The 23,725-nt window shown below is 39.4% G+C and overlaps 1 protein-coding gene and 1 long non-coding RNA gene across 9 annotated transcripts in view; both read left to right on the forward strand.

Moving 5' to 3' along the window:
* Window positions 1-1,258: 1,258 nt before the first annotated feature.
* The window catches only part of LOC122670387 (adenine phosphoribosyltransferase 5-like), a 34,248-nt gene continuing 11,781 nt past the window's right edge, over window positions 1,259-23,725 (forward strand). For 5 of the 8 annotated variants that reach the window (XM_043867238.1, XM_043867240.1, XM_043867235.1 and 2 more), the window contains exons 1-4: window positions 1,324-1,345; window positions 1,376-1,468; window positions 1,579-1,689; window positions 12,027-12,119. In XM_043867238.1, coding sequence (XP_043723173.1) covers window positions 1,378-1,468; window positions 1,579-1,689; window positions 12,027-12,119 — 295 coding nt within the window. In that variant the 5' untranslated portion in view covers window positions 1,324-1,345; window positions 1,376-1,377. The other 3 variants (XM_043867237.1, XM_043867236.1, XM_043867242.1) reach the window with 3 other exon arrangements.
* On the forward strand, window positions 2,696-3,016 carry LOC122670388. The gene is made up of 2 exons (XR_006334206.1): window positions 2,696-2,751; window positions 2,920-3,016. It is a non-coding gene; the product is annotated as an uncharacterized LOC122670388 (long non-coding RNA).

Below are 23,725 nucleotides of genomic sequence, written 5' to 3' on the forward strand. Positions count from 1 at the left end.
ACTGCATGATTTTGAAGGTGACCAATATTGATATATACCGTATCGATAGAACGGTACGAACAAGGGGTAGTCAAGAAAACTCATTTTTTAAGAAAACCCAAGGATAAATTTGTGTCCAAAATTGATCCATGCTGATACTGTATCAGTATCGGATGGGTTTTAAAGATGATTGATACCCGATCCAATACTGTGCACTAAAACCATGATTCCATTGAATCACGGGCATTACAGGTAGGCCTGTAAACGGATCGGATTCGGCTCGAATACGGATCAGATGTAATCGGATTTGGATATTTTTTGGTCGAATTTGGATACCTCTAAACGGATTCGGATGCGGATCGAATTCGAATTTTCAACCAGCCATTTACACCTCTGCCTTGTGTAACCCGAACCTTCCTCCCCCTAGTGGATACAATTCACTCTCAATCCATAGTTTTAGATCATGATTCTCTTTTCCTCATATTCTAGAACCTGTTGAATCTTCAAAAACCCTCAAGATCATTATTTACTTAATTTTTTATAATTAAGTATTCGGATTCTAATTTTTTTCAGAGTGTTCGAATTTTTTTCCGGATATCTCTAAACGATTTCGGATGTTCCAAAATGCATACGGATGTGGATCGAATTCAAATTTTTGATTATCCATTTACAACCCTAATTACGGGAATAAGATCCCTTCCTTAATTGTACGCCACGTTTGCAACCCGTCCCCCTTAAAGTTTAAACCACTGTAAATAAGAGCAGACACACGTCATTGTGCTACGGTATTGGACGATCATGGCCCCATAAACACCGGATCTTCTGCCAGACTGTCTTTTTTGATTCTCGGCCGTAATTCTCAGAAATGACCAAAGATGCCAACCTCGTTTTTCTCAAAGAGAGCGAACACATAGTGGTGTCTAAGATGGCTCTATCCAATGGTACACATCTTCTTAAAACCGTTGGATGAACTCAGTAGACCACATGCATGGGAGAACTTAGATTTATCAGCTCATTTCAACGGTTAAGATCTTACATTTGTTCCATAAAGATAAAATATTGCAACATGGAATAGTTATCCTCGTGAAAAAATGAAAATAATAAAAATAAAAAATTGGGAAAAGATGGTTTATAAGTACAGAGCACGGAGATCTTCTGGATTAGTGCCTCTTGGTCTTTTGGCCAACAGAAATTTTATTTTTAAAAACACTCACTCACTCCCTCCCTCCCTCTCACTTCTGAGTTCTGAGTGCTCTTTGGAGGGAAAACTTGCAGGGCAGAAATTCTGAGTGAGAGAAAGAGAGAGAAAACTTGCAGGTCAGAAATTCTGAGAGAGAGAGAGAGAGAGAGAGAGAGAGAGAGAAGGAAACGGAAAAGGAAAAGGAAAAGGAAAAGAAAATGTTTGCAAGAGAGAACGGGTTGCATGGAGACCCAAGGTTGAAAGCCATATCAGAAGCGATTAGAGTTGTGCCACACTTTCCAAAACCAGGTTTTGGTTTGGATCTTTATTGTTTGTCTTTTTGTCTATTTTCTTTGTTTTGTTCTTTCTCTTTGAACTTCCATGGAAGAGCTTAGCTTCCCTTGTTAGTGTTGTTTTAGGAATAATGTTCCAAGACATCACGACGCTTCTACTTGATCATAAGGCTTTCAAACACACTGTTGACATATTTGTTGATCGTTACAGAGACATGGACATCTCTGTTGTTGCTGGTAATTCCTTCCCTCTCTCTCTCTCTCTCTCTCTGTATTTAGTTCTGGCAGGTATATTTTTCTGATATAGTGTTAGACTCCCTGTTTAACTGGGACAACGTAAACAAATCTTAAAAAAGCCTCTACGAGAAAGAAATTAGTTGATTTTATCCGGACAAGATACTGACAAAAGCCCCTTCCTCCCTATACTAGTCTCTCCTTTACCAAGCAAATCCCTAACCAGTTTGAGTATTTCCCCTCCCCCCCCTCTCTCTTTACGGTCCTTGCTGATGATTACTGAAAAGTTACCAGTTTATTACTGAAAAAATGAGTTTAGGTGTGGTGAACTTGTTGACAGCCTTAACAAGTCCCAGAGAGGAAGGGAGAACAGTTTAACAGTACCTTGGTCGGGCCAAAAATGTCCAAAAAAAAAAAAAAAGAGAGAGAGGGAATTTTACTAATAAGCATCTTTATGCCGAGTAATTTGGTTAACCAAGATCCATTTATTGTAATCTGATAAATTATCTTTATTATGTTTTTTTCTTGATGCATTTGCTGAGCCTCTAATAGCAGGAAGGTGGAGTTTTAATAAAGGTGGATGGGAGGGAGTACATAGATTTTAGTATATAATCATTGGAATAACAATAATTTGCATGCTAATAGAAGGCGGTACTTTGGTTCAACCCAACCTGGTAACGACATAAGTCTGCTTGTTTCCTCCCAATGTAAGTCTGGATCAGGAATCACAGACCCCACACCAATGGGAAATGCTTGCCAAAGATGTGTTCAGGCTAGTTAAGTTAAATCAATTCTTAATTGTTTCGGAGCTGGTTGGGTCCATCAAGTAGTGCTCAACCTGGCCCGGATCTGGTGGCTTCCAACCTTTGCAATAAAAGATATTATTAGTTTGAGCACATATATATATATTTTTAACCCCAGGGGGTAGCTGACTTGGCAAAGTCCAGCGCCTCGGTCATGAGTTCAAATCTCCATCGGGTCTACCTAGCAAAATAAAAAATGCATAATTTTATGACTGGTCAACAGATCCTCCAGTTTATAGGTCTGACCTACAAACTTGGAACAGTGACTTTTTTGTTTTTTGTCAGAATCTACAAATTTTAGTAACAAAGATCAGCACTAAAAAAGCTACGGCTGACAGGGAGATTTACAAGAAAAAAATGGGGGGGGGGGGGACCCAAGAAAAACAAGCTGTAGCAGCACAAGAGGCCAAGGAGTGAGCCTCTTTAACAGTGACCTTTTCATTTTGGCGTGAGATCGTTTCGCACCAGTCCCAATGTGTTGTTTTGTCATTTAGACCCTTGGATAAATTACCAATCACCAAGCCAGAATTTAAAAAGAAAGAGATCAAAGGTTAAAATGGAGAGATTTGACAGAGTGAATGAACCAATTGTGCTCCAATATGTCATTGGGACAACATGTCTTTTCTTTTTTTAATTATAAGCTCTTAGAGATCATTTTGAGGATTTGGGCTCAGAGGGCAAGAGAGGTCACACCTCTCCCTTTTGTAATTAGGATATATTTCGTTATGATCTTTACAACAACCACCTTCCTCCCCTCCCTCCTTGCAAGTTTCAGTAAGGTGCCCTTGTGCTTCATTTCTAGTGATTGTTGACTCCACCTACACTGAATCATCCAATTCTTGTTGGTCTTGATGATTGGATTTGAGATTTTTTCAATGCTAATAATGTTTAGTTTGCCTTTCACCTTAATTCTGTTGTTTCTTTACTGTTATTAATGTTATTTTTGTTATTATATCATTTTTGAGGTTTGTTTTGATTATACAAAGTGGGTCAATGAATCATTGGTTTGAACAATTGTAAGAGATTCTCCGATTCTTGTCTCTTGCTGCTTACTAAAGTTGTGATACTACTTGTTTTTCTTGTTTAATTGTGCCCACTAGATGCATATTGGAGAGTGGTGTACAACTAGTCAATGCAAGGTTGACTGCAACTAAGAGCACAGAACTCCTTGCTAACAAAACATTAGTGTTTTGTATATGAGTATTTCTTTTGGTTTGATGGAATGTATATGGATCCAAAGTCCTTGGTCCTTTCCCCTGTCACAATTGGTAGGATGTAGGTCTAATCCTGATTAATGAACTAATTGGTGATGTTCTGGGTCGGACATCTGTATGATACCCTTTCCATCTCTGCCCTATACCCTAGAGGTCCATGTATTGAAATTCCTCCTATGGACAAACAACTGAATTTTATATTGCTCTTTTTCTTTGTTTCTTTGTTTTTTTTTTTTTTTGAAAAACAACTTTATAAATTTTGATTGCTTTGTATCTTTTTTTCCCAAATAAATATGGTGAGGAGAGAATCACCATTGTGCCACTTATTGGAAAATGTTTTGATGCATGGCAAAAGCTTGGAAACCTTTTGGGTAGCCACTTCAGCTGGCCCGACTAAGGTATCCAACTCATTTTATATTCTTCGGGATGGGCCATGAAAAATCTTCAGTTATTTATCTTTTGCTATTTTTTTTTTTTTGTTTTTGGGATGAATTATGTTTTGCTATTTTTAAGTCATTTACCCCAAATGAAAAACTGAGTTATTTTTTATATAAGGATTTTTAATAAGGATATGACTTAAGCATGTGACCTAATTGACTTTCCAAATTCTGTGTTAATCTATAGTTGAGATAGTAGGTACTGAGCTAGATCCCATAAACTTTTTTGAAGAGATGTAATGTAGTTCTAGATAGATGATAGATCTACTAGGAGCCAAGTAACTAAGACCTTCCTAAACAGCTGGCTGATTGGGGCAGAATTGAGGAATTAGGTCAAAACTAGGGTTAGGCTTAGGGTAATGGGGTTGTATCTTATTTAGTAACTAGGCAGGTTTATAGGAAGCTAGCAGTGAAGGTTTGATGATGTTTAAGTGAAAATTTAAAACTTAGAAAATTAGGGTTTCAGGAAAGAAGAATGTGATGAGTTTTAGGGTTTTGAGATGGATTTCAGGGATGGGCTTTTGGCCGAGTATTAGAGGCAGTATTAGGGTGGTTCGGCTGTAATTTGGAGGGGTTTGGATGGTTGGATAGGTCTAGATAGATTTTAGGGGTTTTGGGTTTTAATAGAGATGAGGGGGGATTAGGTAGTTAAAACTTCAATGGTTCGATTCTAATGGAAGATTAAGGAGTTAACAGCAAGGGGGAAGGAGAAGGGAAGAAGGGAAGAAGAGAAGAAGAGAAGAGAAGGAGAGTTGGGAGAGAATCAGTTGTGTGTTGAGAGATTCTTTACATACATATTACTTCATTAATAAACTCTTCTAAATTACACAGGCCTCCCTAGGGAGGTAAAAAGAAAATAAAACAAGATCAAGAAAAATACAACTTGGTCATGTCTTCTAACAGGACAATGACAAAACTACCCTTATACAAGATATTCTAACAACTCTAACACTCCTCCTCAAGTTGGAGAATAAATGTCATACATTCCCAGCTTGCTCAATAGGGTACTAAATAGACAAGGAGTGAGACCCTTGGTGAAGATATCTGCTACTTGATCACCTGTCTTCACAAAGGGAGTACAAATGCACCCAGAATCCAGCTTCTCTTTGATGAAGTGATGATCAACCTCAATATGCTTGGTTTGATTATGTTGAATTGGATTATGGGCAATGCTTATGGTAGCTTTGTTGTCGCAATAAAGTCTTATTGGCCCTTCAGTTTCAAAGCTCAATTCTTGAAGAAGCCTCTTCAGCCACATAAGCTCACACACTCCATAAGCCATGGCCCTAAACTCGGCCTCTGCACTGGATCTAGCTACAACTGGTTGTTTCTTGCTCCTCTAGGTAACTAGATTACCACCCACAAAGGTACAGTATCCAGAAGTGGATCTCCTATCAGAGACTGAACTAGCCCAATCAGCATATGTGTAGCCTTCAATCTGCAAATGGTCATGCCTGGCAAATAGAAGACCTTTTCCTGGACAGGATTTCAAATATCTAATGATGCAATACACTGCATCCAGATGTCCACTCTTGGGAGCATGCATGAACTGACTCACCACCCCAACTGCATAGGAGATGTCTGGTTGAGTCAAGGAGAGATAGATTAGTTTCCCAACTAATCTTTGGTACTTACTTGCATCTATAAGAGAAAAGCCACATTCATCACCAAGTTTATGATTCGGATCAATGGGGGAAGTGGCTGGTTTGCACCCCATCATCCCTGTCTCTTTTAAAAGATCCAAGATAAAATTCCTTTGGCAAATGTTGATCTCTTTCCTTGATCTAGATACTTCAATCCCCAAGAAGTATTTCGAGAGTCCAAGGTCTTTGATCTTAAACTGTTTAGCCAGATAAGACTTTAATCTGTTTATCTCAGCAACATCATTCCCAGTTACCACAATGTCATCAACATAGACAATGAGAGCTGTAACTGTACCATTACTCGTCCTGATAAACAAGGTGTGATCAGCTTGACTCTGATAATACCCATTCTTTAGAATGACTTGTCTAAATCTCTCAAACCAGGCCTAAGGGGACTGCTTGAGGCCATAGAGAGCTTTCTTCAAGAGGCACACTTTCCCTTCAGCTGAGGGACACTTAAAACCAGGTGGAGGCTGCATGTACACTTTTTCTGCTAAATCTCCATGAAGCAATGCATTCTTCACATCTAATTGGTACATTGGCCAATCTTTATTGGCTGCCACTGAAAGAAGAACCCTGATTGAGTTATACTTGGCTACAGGGGCAAAAGTCTCCTGGTAGTCAATGCCATACAGCTGACTATACCCTTTTGCAACCAACCTAGCTTTGTACCTTTCCACTGTACCATCGGATCTATACTTGATTGTATAGACCCATCTGCATCCAACTGGAGTTCTCCCCCTGGGAAGATCAACTAGTGTCCAAGTATTGTTCTTCTCTAGAGCTACCATTTCCTCAGTCATTGCTTGCATCCATTTTGGATCGGATAAGGCCTATGTGACATTTTTGGGAATGGAAGAAGACTCTAGGGCAGTGGAAAAAGCAATACCTGTAGGAGAAATGGAGTCATAGGAAACAAATTGGGCTATGGGGTTAGTACAGGCTCTCTTCCCTTTTCTAATAGCAATGGGAAGATCTAATTTAGAAGAAGGGGAATTACCTGACTGAGGAGGATGAGACTGAGGATGTGGATCCAAAGAGGGGTTTTAGCAGGGTTGCTTATACCATGTTTGCTTCCCTTTTCCCTTCAACAAGCATTCACCTGTTGTGAATACACCATCTTCTTTGAATCTTATTCCCTTGTATTCCTTTTTTTTGCTAGCATCACCATCACTACTAGCATCAATATCAACAACACCATCAGCATCAGCATCATCAACAACATCCACTTCTTTGTACTTTCCAATATCAAATAGGAATGGGGAAGTGGATGTAGGCAAGGGAAATAGAAAGGGAATGACATCAGCATTCGTTCACTGCTAGTACTCTCCCCCTGAACCGAATGTTGAGGGGAAGAAAAATAAGGGATGGACTCCAAGAAGGTGACATCTTTGGAGAGAAGTCGCCTTCGGGAAGGAGGATGGTAGCACTTATACCCTTTGGTTGAATCAGAGTAGCCCAAGAAGATGCACTTGAGGGCTTTAGGATCAAGCTTGGTACGGGCTAATTTGTTGACATGAACATAACAAACACAACCAAAGACTCGTGGAGTCAAGGAGAAAACTGAGGATTGAGGAGAAAGAAGAGCTAGGGGGGACTTGGAGCCAAGAAGTGGAGTTGGCATCCGATTAATAAGAAAGGCAGCGGTAAGAAGTGCATCAGACCAGAAAGTCTTAGGCACATGCATACCAAAGAGAAGACCCCTGGTGATTTCCAGCAAATGGCGGTTTGTGCGCTCAGCCACCCCATTTTGCTGTGGGGTGTCAACACAAGTCAGTTGATGGATTCGAGTACCAAATTGAGTACGGATAAGTTGATAAAAATCCTTAAAAGCATCACAAACATCACTCTTTTGTTTCAACAAAGCAGTCCAAGTAGACCGAGAATAGTCATCCACAAATGAAACAAAGTAATGAAATCCAGACAAAGAAGTAGTAGGGGAAGGCCCCCAAACATCAGTATGAACAAGAGAAAAAGGTGCAGTAGATCTATTACCGCGATAAGGATAAGAAGTACGACAATGTTTAGCAAAAATATAAGATTCACATTGAAAAACATAAGATGAAGGGAAAGAAGTAAACAAGTGGGGTAACTGTCTCCTCATAACAACAAAAGAGGGATGACCCAAACGGTGATGCCAAAGCATAACAGACTCCAAAGTACTACGGTCACTCCGACCACAAACATAAGCTGCATCAGTAGATTGAGCAAGTAACCGTGGCTTAAAAAGATAGAGTCCTCTTTTCTCAGTCCCACTGCCAATAACCCTCTTTGTCTCCAAATCCTGAAATACACAATAGGAAGGAAAGAAAGTAATACAACAATGTAAGGATTTGGTGAGATGACTCACGGATAATAGGTTAGTAGCAAAATCAGGAACATGAAGGACAAACTTAAGGGAAATAGAAGGAGTAACTCGCACATAAACCTTACCAGAGACAGAAGAAAGGGAACCATCAGCAACCCTTACCTTGTCCCGGCCAGAGCAAACGGAGTAGGAATCAAAGTATTGTGACATACCAGTCATGTGATCAGAGGCTCCAGAGTCAATGATCCAGGTGGGTGTAGTAGGAGGAGCAGATGAGACCTGCAAAGCTGAGGCAGAAGTAGTAGATCCTCCAGAGGTAGAACCAGTAGCGGACCCTCCAAGGTGAGACATCAGCCGACGGAAGGCTGCAATATCATCCTGTGAGAGGGAATCAGAAGCCAGCTGGGGTCCAGGTGGGTCAGACTCAGATGTCACAGAGTGAGCCCGAGCTCCCCCTCGCTTGCCTCCACGGGCATACCAGGGGGCTGTCCATGTAAATCTCAACACCTGTCCTTAGTGTGTCCAAGCTTGCCATAATGATCACATTTGAACCGCTCACGGTGATCTCCACGAGGTGGCCCTTGGCCTTTCCCCCCACTTTTCCAGTCTCTGTGGGAACTAGAAACAAGAGCAGACCTCTCTGTGGATGGTGCAACATCCATAGTGGTTCTCCTGGTTTCCTCACTTTGCAAGTAGCTGCACACTTCATCCAGAGATGGAAAGGGAGATCTGCCTAAGATTTGCAGGCGAAGAGGCTCATACTCTGGGTTAAGACCACCAAGCAAAATAAGGATCCTTTCCTTTTCTTGGCTCCTGTAGACCTTTGCCTAATCATCAGAATTGGATAACTGGAGGTTATTATAGTGATCATATTCCTCCCACATGCTAATAACAGAGTTGTAGTACTCTGATATACTCGTATCATCCTGTTTCATATGGATGATCTTTTGGAGGATTTGATACACCTTTGTTGCATCTTCAACTCTGTCAAAAACTTTAGAGACACTATCCCAGATATCTTTCGTAGTCTTCTTACTCATAAACCGCCAACCTATCTCAGGTTTCATGGAGAATATCAGCCAAGTCAGCCAAGTCATAACAGTGGAGTTCTCACTTTAGATAGCCTGGATCAGTTGTAGCAGGAGCTGTGATAGACCCAATAATGTATCCCAATTTTCTCCTACCGCGTAGGGACAACTTCACAGACCGGGACTAATCCAAGTAGTTGGTATTATCCAACTTCACAACAGAGATTTGGGTGTTGGGGTTATCAAAGGAAGCCATGGTTGGGAACCCACTACTCAGGCTGCCAGCTGTAGTAGGGCCACTGACTTCAGAATCTTGTCCAGACACAGTAGACATAATAGGCAAACACTTCAACAATCAACACAGTGTTTTTGCTTAAGTGGGGAGTATACTCAACCCAAACAAAGGAGGCAAACCAATACACAAATAGTGCTCAATCAACCAAATCACTAGGCTGAGACCAAGCCTAGAAAACAGCAGGCATACAGAGAGCAAAAAACAAGCATAACTCAGACCAAATCCTTCTAACAGCCAAGGAACTTCAGTTCATAACACCCAACAAGTGTACCATGATGCACACATTCCATTCTCGGCAACAAACAAGCATCCGATGCAGCAATCTTCAAAAAAAGGTCAAACAAGGAGCAGAAACAGAGCTGCTAATACTTGTACAGCAGCAAACAAGGCAGCAGCAGTCTTCCAATCTTCCACCTTTAAGAACAATCTCTTAGGGCTTCAAAACAACACTCCCTTACGACTTGAATGAGCCAAGTTCCAAGGCAAACCAATCTGCCAAAGGCAGAATCGAACTTGAAATAGCCCACTGCTGGCAGAAAAACAGAGTTTGCTTCCAATGCTTCACAACAGTTGGGAGCTAAATACCCTTCCTCTCAACAACCAAGAGGTTAGGGGTCTGAGATAGCTTCCCTAGGCCATTCAAAAGCACTAGGTCTTACTCCAAGAGATGGAGAGATGAAGGAGAACCAAGGCAAATGCTTCACAGGTTGGCGGTAGCTAGGCAGGCATCTTCCAAAGCTTCAAAACACTTCAGCAGCTCCTAAAACTCCCTCCATATGGACTTGGTTTGAAGAATACTACTCCCAAGACTGTAGGAAGAGTATAGTATGTCATATGTATAGCCTCTAATGGAACCCCCTTTACATTTTTAGGGTTTCAAAGAGAGGAGAAGACACCCACTGAGCTGAGCCGACTCTCAAACCAGAGATGCTGGCTTTGATACCAAGTTAAAACTTCAATGGATCGATTCTAATGGAAGATTAAGGAGTTAACAGCAAGGGGGAAGGATAAGGGAAGAAGAGAAGAAGAGAAGAGAAGGGGAGTTGGGAGAGAATCGGTTGTGTGTTGAGAGATTCTCAACACACATATTACTTCATTAATAAACTCTTCTAAATTACACAGGCCTCCCTAGGGAGGTAAAAAGGAAATAAAACAAGAATAAGAAAAATACAACTTGGTCATGTCTTCTAACAAGACAATGACAAAACTACCCTTATACAAGATATTCTAACAACTCTAACATAGGTTTTGATGGGAGGATGGACCTAGGGTTAAGATTGAGTGGAAGCGTTGCTGAGTAGGAGCTGTGGTTGGAATTTGATTGGATTTGGCTGGTGGGATTGGCTGGGCAGAATCTAGGTAATCTAGGGTTAGGTGGATCGATTGGGGATAGGTAGGCTTAGGTTGGAGGATTAGAAGAAGAAGGATGAATGCTGTAGCAGTAAACTACTTACTTGAAAACTGATCTTCAATGGCAGCAGCAGCTTGAAGAAGATAGGGTCTCCCGATCTACAAGGTGCAAGGATATGAAAAGAGGACCCTCCCGGTCTACAAGACGCAAGGAGTGGATTGGAAATCCACCAATCCCTTCACCTTGATATTACTCACAAGGCACACTCTCAAAGGAGCAAAGCAGCACCAACAATGGCAGCAAGCAAACACAAAGTTTATTTTCAAATCTGAACTGTGGGGTAGCCTCCCATGATTTTATTAATATATAATATGGCCTAAGGCCCAATTCCTATTACAAATATGAATCACCCCCTTTCTAAAATCGTGGAGGGGGTGGGACACTAAACTTAAAAGATTCCCTAACTACCAATAGGAAATAAGAACCTAACAACCAATAGGATTAATTCACTTAAATTGAACCATGGCCTGAACTGGTTCAATTTAAGTTTACAATTAAACTGTATGAAAAATAACTAAGGCTGAAATAAACTAAGTATGAAAGTAAACTAAGGCTCCAAACACTAGGCCCTAATCTTAGGGCTGCTTCTTCTTGCGGATGCTTGGATCTGCATCAAGATGAAATACTCATTTTGCTCACATGTCCAGTTCAGAATTGACGTGACACTTTCTAACTTTTTATTCATAAAAATATTTTCATAATTTACTTGCATCACAGTATACTACCGAATACCATCAACTATAAATTTTGAGTGGTGGTATCTTCCTAACGTTAAGTTTCCATGCCCTTGTTTCTAGGTATGATGAAAATTTTTATGATAAGTCTGCTTGATCAAGTTTAATACTTATAATAGCATTGGGAGCAATTATGTTATTTTATTATCCATTATTTGAAAAAAAAAGGGCCCGAAACCTATGAACAATGATGTCATTAATATGGCCCTCTGTACCCAAATAAATGCAGCTAGGATTCTGACCTATGTGTATCTTAAACATGCATTCAGAAGACTTCTTAGATTTGCATGAAGTCTACCTTGAGGCCAATCCTGAATGGTTTGGAGAAAAGGCTTGGATGATGGTGCATGGTGATTTGGTTAAGAACAGTCTAACAGCTGTTCTGATGGTCTCATCTTGGTTGTAGCTCTATTACTAATTTTTCTCTGTTTTATTTGACCATGTACAATGCCCTATTTAAATTCTAGGAGTTGAAGCTAGGGGGTTCATGTTTGGCCCTTCAATTGCCTTGGCTATTGGTGCAAAGTTTGTTCCCCTACGTAAACCTAAAAAGTTGCCAGGTATGCGTTTTTTGAGAACAATTTATTTTTAGTAGTAAAGGAATTCAGTAGTTCTTCAGTTTGATGGATATTTTCCTCATGCAATTTTGTGAAGTAAATTCTTAAGATGAATGGAAATTGATTGGGTATACTTCTCTGTGTGTATAATTGAATTAGGAAAATGAAAATAATTTTTGTATTAACTATTAGAGTTTGTTAGTTGCTTTAAAAGATTAGAAAAAAATTTCTGAAACTTTTTTGGTTTCTTTTAATGTGATTTGATATTTTTATACAACGCCCACTCCTGTAGCACACATGAAGCGGCAAATTTATCATTGCCAGATGTTAATAACTCGTGCTCAATAGGTCTACCAAGTACGATTGAAGAACTAAAGATTTTGTGTAGCAAATTCAATAAAAGTTTTCATTACTTTTACTCATCATATATGATATCAGCACTCATTTTTTCCTCAAACATTGTTGTGATTTGGATGCAAATCAGAAACTGGTAACACATCTTTATACACAAATCGTATTGTCATTTATTCAATTTATTTCTTTGACACTAGCTCTTTACTGTTATTTTTTTTAATGAATAACCAAGGTTTATTGGGCTCAAAAAATCCAGCCCCAAGGACTAAAAGAAGAGTCTCACATATACTACAAACGAAAAAGAGAACACAGGAAAAAAAAGGAGCATAATGGCTCCGTTGGTGGGCGTTACCCAATCATATTTGTCATAGTGCTAAGGTGAGCCACAATGTTGGCCAACCACCTTGACACTTAGCCAATGCCTTGGTGAGCTCCTTATGTTATATCCAGGACATATTTTCCAGTTATTCTTCATCTTAATATATACATGTATATATATAAAATGTAGGATTATATAAGTCAAAATATAGAACAAAAGTGGGAAAAGTGAGATTGTAGAAACAAGTAAAGAAGAAATGAGAGAGATGAGTGTTACAATTTCAGAATCTATAAACTAGTAGTTAACCAAAAGACAAGAGGAAGAAGAAGGTTGAAGAAGAACAGAAGAGAGAGAAGATGAGACTGCCAACAGCCATATCATGAGATGCAATCTCCCTCCCCTTTGCGTCCCAATTTATTAACAAAGAAGTTACAATAGGAAAGTAATTCAAGAAATATGTCTAATAAAGAAAAAGAGGATATCTAATCTAACTTAGACATGCAAATAAAATTAGATAAGAAACAACTTGGAGTAGCCACGATAGGGACAATCCTATTGCGCTACACATACAAATTGTAACCCCGTGGTATTGAGGGTCCATTCTTCAATCTCTAACACTCCCCCTCAAGCTGGAGCATATAAATCACCCATGCCCATCTTGGTGCAGCCTTTCCAAAATGCAAGATAAAACAGAGGCTTGGGCTACGTTTGGTAATGGTCTGAACAAAGAACACCCGTTCTTTGGCATTTTTGGTCTGGAATGACGTTCTGTGACCGAAAATGACCGTTTGGTAACGGTCTCAAGAACGTGTTCAGAACGAAAATGGTGTTTGGTAAAACTTGTTCTTCTCTATTTGATATTAATTACAATAATGCCATTGCCATCTAAATTTTTTTGCTAAAGCATTGCCATCTAAATTAAAGAAAGACATTGTCAAAGAAAGACATTGTTTTATGATTATACTTTCTCCCTTAATCAATTCCTCTTTTGTAGGTGTACAGTTTAAATAAAGACATTGTTTTATGAATCATTGCAACAAAACAAAATTAAGTAGGGAATCCCATGATGGCACCACCATTACATGCTGTCTGTGTTGTGTGCTCTCTCTGTGTGGCGGCAACACATGAGATTTTGGCTGACAATGACAACACAAGAATGCCTTTTGGAAGAACTCATACAGTTGGGAAAAGAATTTCTCAACAGAAATTAGTAAACTGAATCAATCCTCCAGACTCCAATCTATATACGCAACTAAAATTTGAAATACACACAAACAGCCATAATCTATGCTTGCAATGGAGATTATTAATTTTTTCTATTATAACCATGAGATTAGAGACAAGCCCAGTTTGAGATTCTTGGAAGTAAAAAACTCAAATTGAATTCAAAATTTCAGAGAGAGAGAGAGAGAGAGAGAGAGAGAGAGAGAGAGAGAGAGAGAGAGACTCTAAAACCCTAGAAAGTTTAGCAGCTAAACATCTCATTGACACCCACCATTCAAGATTGGGACTCATGGATGGTTTAAAAAGAAAAGGGGGAAAAAAGAAGAAAAAAAAAAGGAAGATCATCTGAGTGAAAAGGGGGAGGGGATTCTACTAGAACCAAGATCATCATCAAACCTAGCTTTCTGCAACAGGGGAGTGAATCCACTGCAAGAGTTGTTCCCTTCCTTACACGAATCAAGACCCACTTCAGAGAACATCTTCAAGAACTCATCCAACTCCAACCTCCGGAACCTTTGTTCATCCTTCTCAAGAACCTTCAGAAGCTCTTTAAAAAATCCCACTCCGCAAGGCAAAGGGAGGCCGCCATGGGCTTGATAGTCGAATTCCTCTTCGGCTTTCTTGAGCAGAGAAATGAAGATTGGGAGATTGAGGAATCGAGTTAGAATCATGAAGCGTTTCCGCTCCGGACCAACATAGACGGAGAGAATTTTGCGCCATTGCTGAACTAAGGGTTAGGGTTATGCCATTACAGTGAGGAGAAGAAGCAAAATAGGGTTTGGGTTTTCTGGGTTTACTTTTGACAGAGAGAGAGAGCGAGAGAAAGATGAGAGAGAGAGATTTGAGTAGAGATCGAACTCAGCTGAAGATAAACTTAAGCTTCGTCGAGGTTCTCTTCTCCTCTCCTCACGATAGAGAAATCACGGGTTTTTTCCCATATGTCTCGATCTTGGCTTCATTTTAATTGTTCTCATTCTTTACAGACCGTATCTGAGACGATTTGTAAAGAACGTTCTTTTAATGAATATTCTCTCAGTTAGTTCTGAAAGAACAAAAAACCGAACCGACAACCCAAACAAATTTTCATGTTTTTTTGTTCTCACAGAACAGAAGACCAGCAAAGAACGGGGTTCGGACCGTTACCAAACGTAGCCTTGGTAAACACATTACCAAACTGATCAGGAGGAGACAAATGGAGTGACAATCAGATTCTTCATGACAACATTTCTCATAAAATGACAATTAACTTCAATGTGTTTGGTTCTCTCATGAAACATCGGATTGTTAACAATGTAGATGGCCGCTTGATTAACACAGAACATCTTCATGGATTGATCGACTGGAACACCCAACTCTTGAAGTAATGATTTTAACCACATCAATTCAGCTATAGTATGAGCTATAGCATGATACTCAGCCTCAACATGGTTCTAGCCACTGTTGTCTGCTTCTTGCTTCTCCAAGTGACTAGGTTACCACCCACAAACATGCAATATTTGGTGGACAACCTTATATCGCCATCGATACCAGCCCAGTCAACATAAAAAAAAGGTCACCAAATACAACACTCTGATGTTTGTATGAACCGTGCAATATCTTGTGGACAACCTTATATCGCCATCAACACCAGCCTAGTCAACATAATAAAAGGCCACCAAATCAACACTCTGAACTGACTATATCACCAAATCAATACTTTTAAGATACGACAAGCAGCCTCCTAGTGAACTTTTTTTTGGAGACTATGAACTGGTTGATAACTCCAACAACAAAGGATATGTCTGGTCTAGTGGTAGTTACGTAACTAAGTTTTACTACTAGTCTCTAATACCGGTTCATTTCTTCAAAGTCTTCACCGTCACTGGAACCAAATTTCTGATGAGGCCATGGGAGAATCTACATCTTTAGAGGCAAGCATAACATCCTCAAATAAAAGGTCTAACACATTTCCTTTGTGATAGACTAATTCTTTTCTTGTTTCGTAGAACTTCAATACCAAGAAACTAAATTTGAGAACCCAAATCTTTCATCTGAAAATGATGATGAAGATAGGATTTCACCTCTGCAATTTCAGATGCATCATCTCTAGATATAATGATGTCATCCATATAGACAACTAACACAACCACCTTAGAGTTTTGGCATTGTGCAAACACAAAATGGTTAGAGTAGCATTGAAAGAACCCACAACGAGTAATAATGGAGCTGAATTTTTTGAACCATGCTCTTGGTGACTGTTTTAAAGCATAGATGGCTTTGTGAAGTTTGTATACTCTGGCAGAATTCTCTCTAATGTAGTTCTAGATTGGAAGGAGACCAACTAGGAGCCAGTACACCAGGATCTACTATGAACTGGTAGTCCGATTGGGGCAGAATGTGACTTTAGATCAAAATTAGGGTTAGGGTTTGAGGTGTTGGTTATGCTAGGCAGGTGTTGGGGAGTCTATTAGTGAAGGTTACATTATATTTTGATGGAGGAATGTCTGCTGGAATGAATTGGTAGCAAGTTAGGTTTAGGGTTTTGAAAGGTGGAAGATGATGGAATCTAGGGTTTATAATAACATGAAATCAAGTGGTTGAATGGGCTTAATATTTAGGTTGAGTGTGGATAGGGTGGAGGGGAATATATGCTGAAATATAGCTAAATCAGATGGTTAAATCTGGAGTTATGGAGGTTTCCTAGGAGAGATAGGAGAGGGGGGTAAAAGTGTAATTTTAGACAATCGGCTGGGTGGATGGTAATGAAATTTGTATCGAGTCTCTCTTAGGGTTTGAGAAAGATTCGATCAAAATTTTAGCAGGTTCTAATGGTTAGATTTGGCTGGGCAAAATTCTCGCGAAAATCACCTTGCATGTGACATTGTGACCTTCTAGAAGGGAAGAAGAATAGTTGCAGGTTTTCAGTTTTAGTCTTACTTGTGGATGAAGAACAGATTGGATCAGACTTGGGGTGATGTTGTAGACTTTAACAGTGCTTGATGATGTAGAATCACTCTTGAAATCAGAACTTGAATGTAGAACATGAACGTAACAGCAATTGGAGAAAACAAATAACCAATTCGAACCACCTGGGCTTCACACTGCAAGGTGTCAATCGGATCAAACACCGATTCCTTCAAACGATCTACTCGGAATTCAGACCACAAGGTGTTAATTGGATCAAACACCAATCCCACCAGCCTTGATCAAACACAAGACAAAATATCTTTAATGGAGAATAAGAGTAGCAAAAAGCTTTTTATTAATCAAAATTCGTGTTCAATACTTGCCCCCCTTACAACCTTAAATAAAAGACTAAAAAATAGACTCCTACACTAAAAAGGAAAGGCCTAACCCAATCCTTAACCTATTAGGTACCCTAAACTGACTAGGAAAGTGAAATAATAAAGGAAATAGACTCAAAACATGGCTGGACTTATAGAGTCTTATTCCAGCCCAACTTAAATAACAATTAAATAGTCACATGATCACTAAAGTGCTCACATGACCACTAACCAAATAAAAAGAATTCTACTAACTAATCCCATATGCAACATAATTACCCATATTTTGGGCCCATAAAAGTGGCCTATTACATAGAAAACCCATGGGATCAAAAGCCCAACATGTATATAACCCAACCCTAGACTTATTCCTAATAAAAGTAGTTCAGTTTGGTGATAAATCTGCATCACTCCTCTTGAGGAACATACCTTGGAGGTTGCTCCATGTAAACTTTCTCTTGAAGTTCACCATAGAGGAAGGCATTTTTGATGTTCATTTGGTATAGAGGCTAGTCTAAATTTACAGTTAAAGAAAGAGTGTTTCAAAATAATCCACACCATAATTATACCCTTTAGTCACCAACTGTGCCTTAAGGCGTTCAATAAAACCATTTGGATTGTACTTGATGGCGTACACCCAGCGACACCACACCAGATCTTTATTGGGAGGCAAATCCACAAGAGTCCATGTCAGCTGAGATAATAAAGAATCCATTTCCGATTCCATAGCCACTTTCCACCTTGGATGAGATAGAGCCTCATGATGGATTTTAGGAACATATTTGATAATGAAAAAGCTAGGTTATAAAAAGGAGATGAGAAATAGACACATAGTTTTCAATAGGTAAGCAGTCGAGGATTTCTAAGTACAAGAGCGAATACCTTTCTGAAGAGCAATTGGTAAGTCTGCAGAGCCTTCAGTACGAGGATCAGATTGGATGGCGCACTGAGCATGAACTAGAGTGGAGGATGGTGGCTTGGTTTTCTTATGCCCTTCATAAACCTGTAGAGGAGGAGCAACATCAAGAGGCACGAGAACCGGAAGAAGGCCATCATCAGTATTTGTTGGAGTTGTTAGTGGGGAAGCAGTAGAAGAATAATAAGATGTACTGTAAAAAAAGGTAACATCTACAATGACAAACTGCTTATGAATAATAGGATCATAACACTTTTATACTTTTTTTGAGTCCTAGGTAACCAAGAAAAATACACTTGACTGCCCGAGGACACCATTTATCACTGTGAGGGTGCAAATATGAACAAAACAGGCATAACCAAATACACAACAAGAATAGCATTACACCAAAAATGTTTGCGAGCATGCATATGAATCACAAGGTAACGAGCAATTTCCAACAATTGTCTATTTTTCCATTCAGCCACCTTGTTTTGTTGAGGGATGTACGGACAACTCGTTTTATGAAGCATTTCATTAGCCAAACAAAACTCAGATATCTCACATTGAGTATATTTAAAAGCATAACCAGATTGAAAAAGTTTAAGAGAAACATCAAACTGAGTTTTTAATTCTTGACAAATTTGTTTTTTTGAATGCTGTGAGAATTGGGAATGATTCTTCATTAAATAAACTCAAGTCAAGCGGGAGACATCATCTACAAAGTAGATAGAATAAGAAAATCCTAATCTATTACTAACTCGACAAGGATCCAAAATATCAGAATGAATTAAAGAAAATAAAAACGAACTCCTAAACACACTATGAACAGGAAAAGACACGCTGTAATGCTTCCCGAGTTCACAGGCTTCACACTCAAGACGAGGAACAGATCCACGACTAGGAACCTTCAATTGAATCTTTGTTAAAGAGGGATGACCAAGGCGAGATGTCATTGAAGAGGAGAAGCTCCACTAGTGGTTGTAGCAGCAGCGGTTGATGGGCCAGTGCCATCTAAACAATATAGTCTAGCCTGCTCAAGACTACCAATTGTCCTCCTTATCTGAAGGTCCTGAAAAACATAATAAGAAGGATAGAAAATAACAGAACAGTTAAGTGATTTGGTAAGCTGAGTAATGAATAAAAAATTTAAAGGTAATTGTGGAACATGAAGTACAGATGAGATCATGGATGAAGTGGGTGAGACCATACCATGACCAGTTTACCTTGGTAGATGAACCATCAACAAGAATAACCGGAGAAGAATTTTGAACTTTGGACATGGAAGAAAATAAGTTTGGCTTACCAGTCTTGTGAGTGGAAGCACCAGAATTAATAATCCATGGAGTAGATGAAGTGGTGGTAAGAAGAGCGGAGTTACCTACATGGGCTAAAATAGCTGTAGAACTGGACGCAGAGGTAGATTCAAGCTGTTGGAGACACTTAAGTTTGATTATAATCATATCGAGACACAATGGAACAAGCTCCAAATGCAGAAGCAAGTGTGGTGTCACCAGAAGTAACTCTTTCAATAGAAGTATCAGTCATGGCAGTGTTGGTTAACTCATTTTCCTAGTCGGGTCGACCATGTTTAGCCCAACATGTGTCAATAGTGTGATTTAGCTTGCCACAATAAGTGTACTTACAGGAAGACTTGTTAGTTTGCTGTCCACCCATACCACGACCATGACCTCTCCCTTGGCCAAGGCCTCTACTTGAAAATGTAGAACCTCCCTCAGTCAGCAATGAAGGCCGAACTATCCATAGGAGAAGTATAGGAATCAACTCTGGAAGGAGTATCCAGACGATGAATATGAGAAAATACTTGATGTAGATGCCAAGATGTTTGGCAAGAAATATATCAAAGGCACACATAAGAGAAGGACTGGTTTACTTAGCCAAATGCTGAACCAACCCAATGGGCCATAGGGCCAACCAGCCTTGTGTTGGGCCAACCCAATAGGGCTGGGAGTTGCTGGGTCTCCCAAACCCAGATCGTGGGGGTGTTACTGTCAATTTTTATTGACAAAATTTTGACTTCAAGTGCTGGCCGAACCTTAGTGAGGACCACATGACTTAGCCACTGAATTGGAGGACATCAAGGGTGGCCCACATGAAGAAGAGTCCAGCTGCAGCATATTAGTTTCTATTTTTATGTTACAAGATTTAGTTTCTAGTTTCCAGTCAAGTTAGTTTCTATTCTTTGTAACTTGAGGTGCAAGTATAAGCCCTCTATTTATTGTAAAGACTTTTAGAAGCCTCCCCATGATTTTTAGTAGTTGAATGAAATTGCTTTTGAGAAAGAAATATTCTCCTTGTCAATTGAGTGACAATGAAAGGCTAATAGGAGCCTGGCTGTGAGAGCCAAATCCTCCTATCCCTTTCCTTCTTCTTCTCTTATCTTCTATACCAATCGATGCCTTTGTGTTACTGTTTCCTCTGTGAACAATACAAGTGCTGTGAAGAATCCTTAGAAGGCTGCAATCAATCCCCAAACACTCCAAGACTGTTGCTGCCATTGATCGAAGATTGTTGCTATTCCTGCAAGTTGAATTACTGCTGCAACTTCTGAGTTCTGTAAGTTCACCCACCACCAGAACCTGCTGGGTTTGGATCATAGATTCAAACCACCAACCACTCCACTTGATCCCAGTTCTGGCCTATTCTACTGGTTGGATTGTCCCAATGCCATAACCTTCTATTTTCATTCCCCCCTTATAACTCCACCCATGTCCATCAGAATTACATCAAACTTGCTGCAGAGCTTTCCCTCAACAAGGCCTCCACTCAATCGAGACTTGAATCCAAACTGATGGCTAGTTTGGCCTACAGGGCTTAACCTTTTAATTTGGTGTTGCTTCCATATCTCCCAATTCCTCCATCAGAATTGATTGAAACTTTCAGCAATATTTCTCTATCATACAAGCAGCATTCAATTCAAGTTTGGTTGCTTTCTCATGGCTGGTTTGGTTTGAAACTCTACCTTTCTAATTCTGTCCTTTGTTACTATTTTTGGTTTTGTGGGTTATTTGAGACTAGTATTCTAGTCTTACAGTAATACTTCATTAAGTGAAGGCACCTTCTCCCAAGTAAGAAATTGGCTTTTAACATATTGATAATAAGGATGGAGACCGGCCAAAAATTTTGCAACATGAAATTCAGCTCCTTGAAGCTTCAACTGGTCCAGATTAGTAGCAAGAGGTTGATGGATCTAGAGTTTCTCAATAATGCCTTTATAAATACTGAAGTAGTCATTCAATGATTTGTCCCCTTGTTTGAAATTAAACATCTTCTCATAAAGCTCATGAATCCGGGAAATATTCTTCTCTTGAGAGAAGCTTTCTCGTAAATCATCCCAGAAACCCTTTGCAGTGGTGTGGAACATGATATTGGCGCCAATAGAGGGTTCTATACCGTTCCACAACCAGATTTTGAGGATGGAATTCTCACGCATGCAATCTTCATAGGCAGTGATTGCGGCTGGGTCTTTAGAATAAGTAGATGGAGGATCATTTGTCAGGTATTTCATCTTCCTTTTGGCATGGTTATATATGCCATTACAGCTCAGGCCCATAACAAATAGTTAGAAACCCCATTAAGCATAATAGTTGTAATCTGAATATGGTCGGATCAGCCATCAGATATACAAAAAATAGGTAGTGCCGAGTGAAAAATCAGAAGTATAGCACCCAATCCAGGAAGTAAAAAAAAAACACTATTCTGAGATGAGAATAGCAGCCGGTAGCAACAACACCAAATCAGAAATTTACAAAATTTATGAACAGAAATTAGATAGAGATAATCTGGAGTTGTTTATGACAACAGTAGAAGTAGCCAAGGTTCAGATTAGGGATGTAAATGTGTAGAAAACCTAGGACCTGTAACCAGTAACTCTAGAGAGAAGAAAAGAGAAAGAGAAGAAGATGAGGAAGAGGAGAGAACTGTTTAACTTATCAGTCTCCCTCATAATGCTTGTATTTATAATCTCAAATTACAATAGAAAAGGGAACTCCTAATCAGATTAGGAATTCCTAATCATGATAGGATTCCAAGTTACAATAGGAAAAGAACTAGAACTAACAACTCAAACTGAAACTAAGACTAACAACTCACAGTAGAATTAGGACTTAACATAATTAGAAACTAGGACTCCAACTAGGACTAGGAAAATAGAAGATACACATATCAACCAAATCACTGTTCACGTGAACAGTGTCACATGAACAGTACTTCAACAAAATGGATAACCGAAAATCCGAATCTGATCTGCATGCGTATCTGTGTAGGAACATCCGTAATTGTTTAGAGATATCCGGAAAAAAACCCGAATACTCCGATAAAAATCTGTCCGGAAAAAAATCCGAATACTTAATAACAAAAAATTAAGTACTGATCTTGAAGGTTTTTGAAGATTCGACAGGTTCTAGAATATGAGGAAAAGAGAATCATGATCTAAGAGATATGGATTGAGAGTGAACTGTATCCGCTAAGGGGAGGAAAGTCCGGGTTACACAAGGCAGAGATTTCAACGGATGGTCGAAAATCCGAATTTGATCCGCATCCAAATCCATCTGAATCCGTTTAGAGGTATCCGTATTTGGCCAGGGAATATCCGGATCTGATCCGTATCCGAGCCAAATCCGATCCATTTACATCCCTAGTTCAGATGCAGAAAGTAATCGAGAACCAGGGATAAATACCAAAAACAGCCCGAAAGCCCAACAATAAGGTGATTTTGTATCACCGAGAATCAGGATATCAGAATGACCCCAAAGTGCTGTTGAGTAACATTCTTACAGGGAGTAATAAGACACCAAATGACCAAAACCCTGAGGAGATCAGCTGGCTATATTGATAATAATCCCTAGAAAGTGGAGAGAAATCTCCCAGAGAACAGAGTACTGCCACTTGGTGTTGGAGAAATCAAATCATAGCAACAGAACAGGTGGAATTTATATCATCTGGAGGGCAAGATCATCAGATTTTGGGTCTAGGCGCTTTGAACTTCAAGGAGGCCTTGTTGCCAAGGCATCACCTTCTCCTCCCCCCCAATCTAATTAATCCTCAACTGCAATACAATTTTGGTCCCACAGGAATGAAGTATTAATTGTGGCTGAACCTCTAGGGTCCCTCGATGATGTAGTCATCCATCTATAGCAACATCTGAAATTCCTATGATGGTTGAAGTTATATTCAGGGAGGATGCCAACTTTATGCTCTCTATCTTGCTCTTAATTCACATTTCACACCCCCCCCCCCCAAAAAAAAAAAAAAACTAACTCATCCACAAGTGAATTACAAATTCTTGTACGTTTGTGTCACCTCTATGAAGTGATGCATTTGTTTGCATTTATATATATATATATATATATATATATATATATATATATATATTTCCAACATATTATTTATTCTGAAATCCTTATACATTGATCCATGTCCTGATATTGTCATGCTCCCCCCCCCTCCCTTTTTTGTTTTTGTACATACCAAATTTATTAACAAAGAAAGGGATATAGTGGGATATAGTACAACAACAGGAGAGCTGGCTGGA

The sequence above is a fragment of the Telopea speciosissima genome, chromosome 8, assembly GCF_018873765.1.
Source record: "Telopea speciosissima isolate NSW1024214 ecotype Mountain lineage chromosome 8, Tspe_v1, whole genome shotgun sequence".
Classification (NCBI taxonomy): domain Eukaryota; kingdom Viridiplantae; phylum Streptophyta; class Magnoliopsida; order Proteales; family Proteaceae; genus Telopea; species Telopea speciosissima.